Source organism: Podospora anserina, chromosome 7, assembly GCF_000226545.1.
Source record: "Podospora anserina S mat+ genomic DNA chromosome 7, supercontig 1".
NCBI lineage: Eukaryota > Fungi > Ascomycota > Sordariomycetes > Sordariales > Podosporaceae > Podospora > Podospora anserina.
In genome coordinates, this window is record NW_001914854.1 from 2,947,648 (window position 1) to 2,949,736 (window position 2,089).

Sequence of the window (2,089 nt, forward strand, 5' to 3'; positions counted from 1 at the left end):
GTGTGCGTGGAAGGCTCAACCCCATTCCCATACGCCCCAAACACCAACTGCTTATCCAGTCCCGGCAGCCCATGAGCCCCCAACGCGCCCAATGCAAACGGATCCGGCGGAAAAAACGAATTGTGCGGATGATGAGGGTGATGATGCGACAAATGCGAGACCGCCACCGGGGAGACAGGCGACAAGGCATGATACGCCGACGCGTTCGTTATTGTCAAGGGGTTGAACGGGCTGGGACCACTAGACTGCGGACCAACACCCGCATTGGCAGAGAAAGACCGTTGATGAAGCCTCGCAGCAGCATGCATCTGCTCAGCCGCGCCTTGTTGATGATGATGATGATGTTGTTGCTGGGCGCGGGCAAAGTCGGTTTGCAACGGTGATAAAACCTGGTCGTTGGCACCTCGCTGGGGGCCGCCAGCAGTGGAAGCCTTTCTAACGATGGATTTCCGTTTGAGGTGCTGGCCGGGGCGGGAGATGCCATTCGGACCACCAGCATGTTCGCCACTTTGCGGGGAGAGCGTGGTAAAAAACTCTTCGACTGTGTGCAGTTCTGGTTTCTGTTCTAGCACCGCGTCCTCGCCCTTTTCCTTCTTCTTGTACGTGGCCGGGTCGAGGAAGTCGGACTGAGAGACGCCGTGAGGATAACGGTCGAACCAGTCGCCGTATTGGAATATGGGCGAGGCGGCGTTTTCCTGGGCTGGGTTGCCTTGCCTGGCTGCGTCGGCGCAGGTGCGGTACTGTTCGCGGAGGTTTTCCGACATCCAGTGGAACATGCCCCAGTACCGTCTCATCTTGGAGAGGAACTTGACGTTGGTGGCGAGGTTGCGCTTCGAGGTTGCCTCCATCGAGGGGTTGCCCGAGAAGATGCCAAAGATGTGGACTGTGCTAGACAAGAAGGCACAGTATCCTGTGAAGGGTGCCGTGATGAAATGTGACTCAGCATCCTTGAGTAGTTCTGATATCCGGTTCGCGGCGGCGAATGCCTTTGCGCCTGCCTTGGTGACGAACGCCTTCGGCACGTCCTGTTGTGACTGACCGTTTGGCGATGAGACGGCGAACCGGTTCATAAACAGAATGTTTTGCTGGACCGAGATGTGCAGAAACAGAAACTGGTTGGCCATGTTGTCTGTCTCATGCAAGTGAAGGTTTTCTGGTGTGTAAGCCAAAGACTCCGGCAGCTCAAAGTCTTCGGTCTGCTTGAGTAGTTTCGCGTATTCGGATTCCGGACTCCACATGGGGTGAGGATCTAACTCCTTTCCGCCCTGGTTGAGGTACCCGATGATGCGCCCCCATAAAGCGATGGTCTTGATCATCCAGGCTGCCACGCCCATATTGTCCTTGGCCTCGGTCGCTTGACCCTCGGTCGTGGGCTCTAGAACTTGCCCACTGAGCGTCTCGGTCGGCCCGGGCATGTCGTACTGAAAGTTTTTTTCCTTGATGGGCAGTGGGATCTTAAGGGTTTCCTCTCTGATGAAACATGGCCGATCGGTTCCTGATGAGTTGAAACGGTCCATCAAGAAGCACGCCCACATCGTTCGTCTCCGGATTTCTCGATCGATAAAGCTCAGCTGTGTCTTTCCCGTCATCCGGAGGGGGTCGTGCTCGAGATCCTTGTGAAGCTGAAGCGCAAAAGCCATCCGGATGGCCTGTCCTCCCAAAGACCAACTCCGTCCACCATGGCATGTGCCGAACTCGTGCAGACCCAGAATCAGAAGACAGGTCAAAATCGTGATATTTGGCCATTCGTATCGCTTGGTGAGAATATCGCGTGTGTCCGTCGAAGTCCCATTCCTCTCTCACGAAGGAAATTCGGGTTCGTGGCTAGCTTTGGGTGGTTGGAAAAGCGTTCAGCAATGGCGCATACCGAGAGGATCAACACTGGTGGTAAAGCGCCGGCCCTGTTTCGAACAGTCAATATGGTTTTTTACTTATCATGGGCGAGCCGACGGTCGGGAGCGTGCCGTAGAAAGTGGGTGGTGAGGATGTGGGGATTAATGGGGCCGTAAAGGGGGCGCAAAAAATAACCGCGGCCAAATGCTTCTGGTAGCGTTGGTTAGGGCATACATTGCCGCCCTCGAGCAATAGC

General features: G+C 55.6%; 1 protein-coding gene across 1 annotated transcript; it reads right to left on the bottom strand.

The window, feature by feature from the left end:
* Positions 1 to 2: 2 nt before the first annotated feature.
* Positions 3 to 1,640, bottom strand: PODANS_7_10310 (uncharacterized protein; the record flags this gene model as incomplete). The annotated part of the gene is made up of 1 exon (XM_001908363.1): positions 3 to 1,640. A coding segment is annotated over one exon (1,638 nt), but the record flags the coding sequence as incomplete, so codon positions are not given.
* Between the last annotated feature and the right edge of the window lie 449 nt (positions 1,641 to 2,089).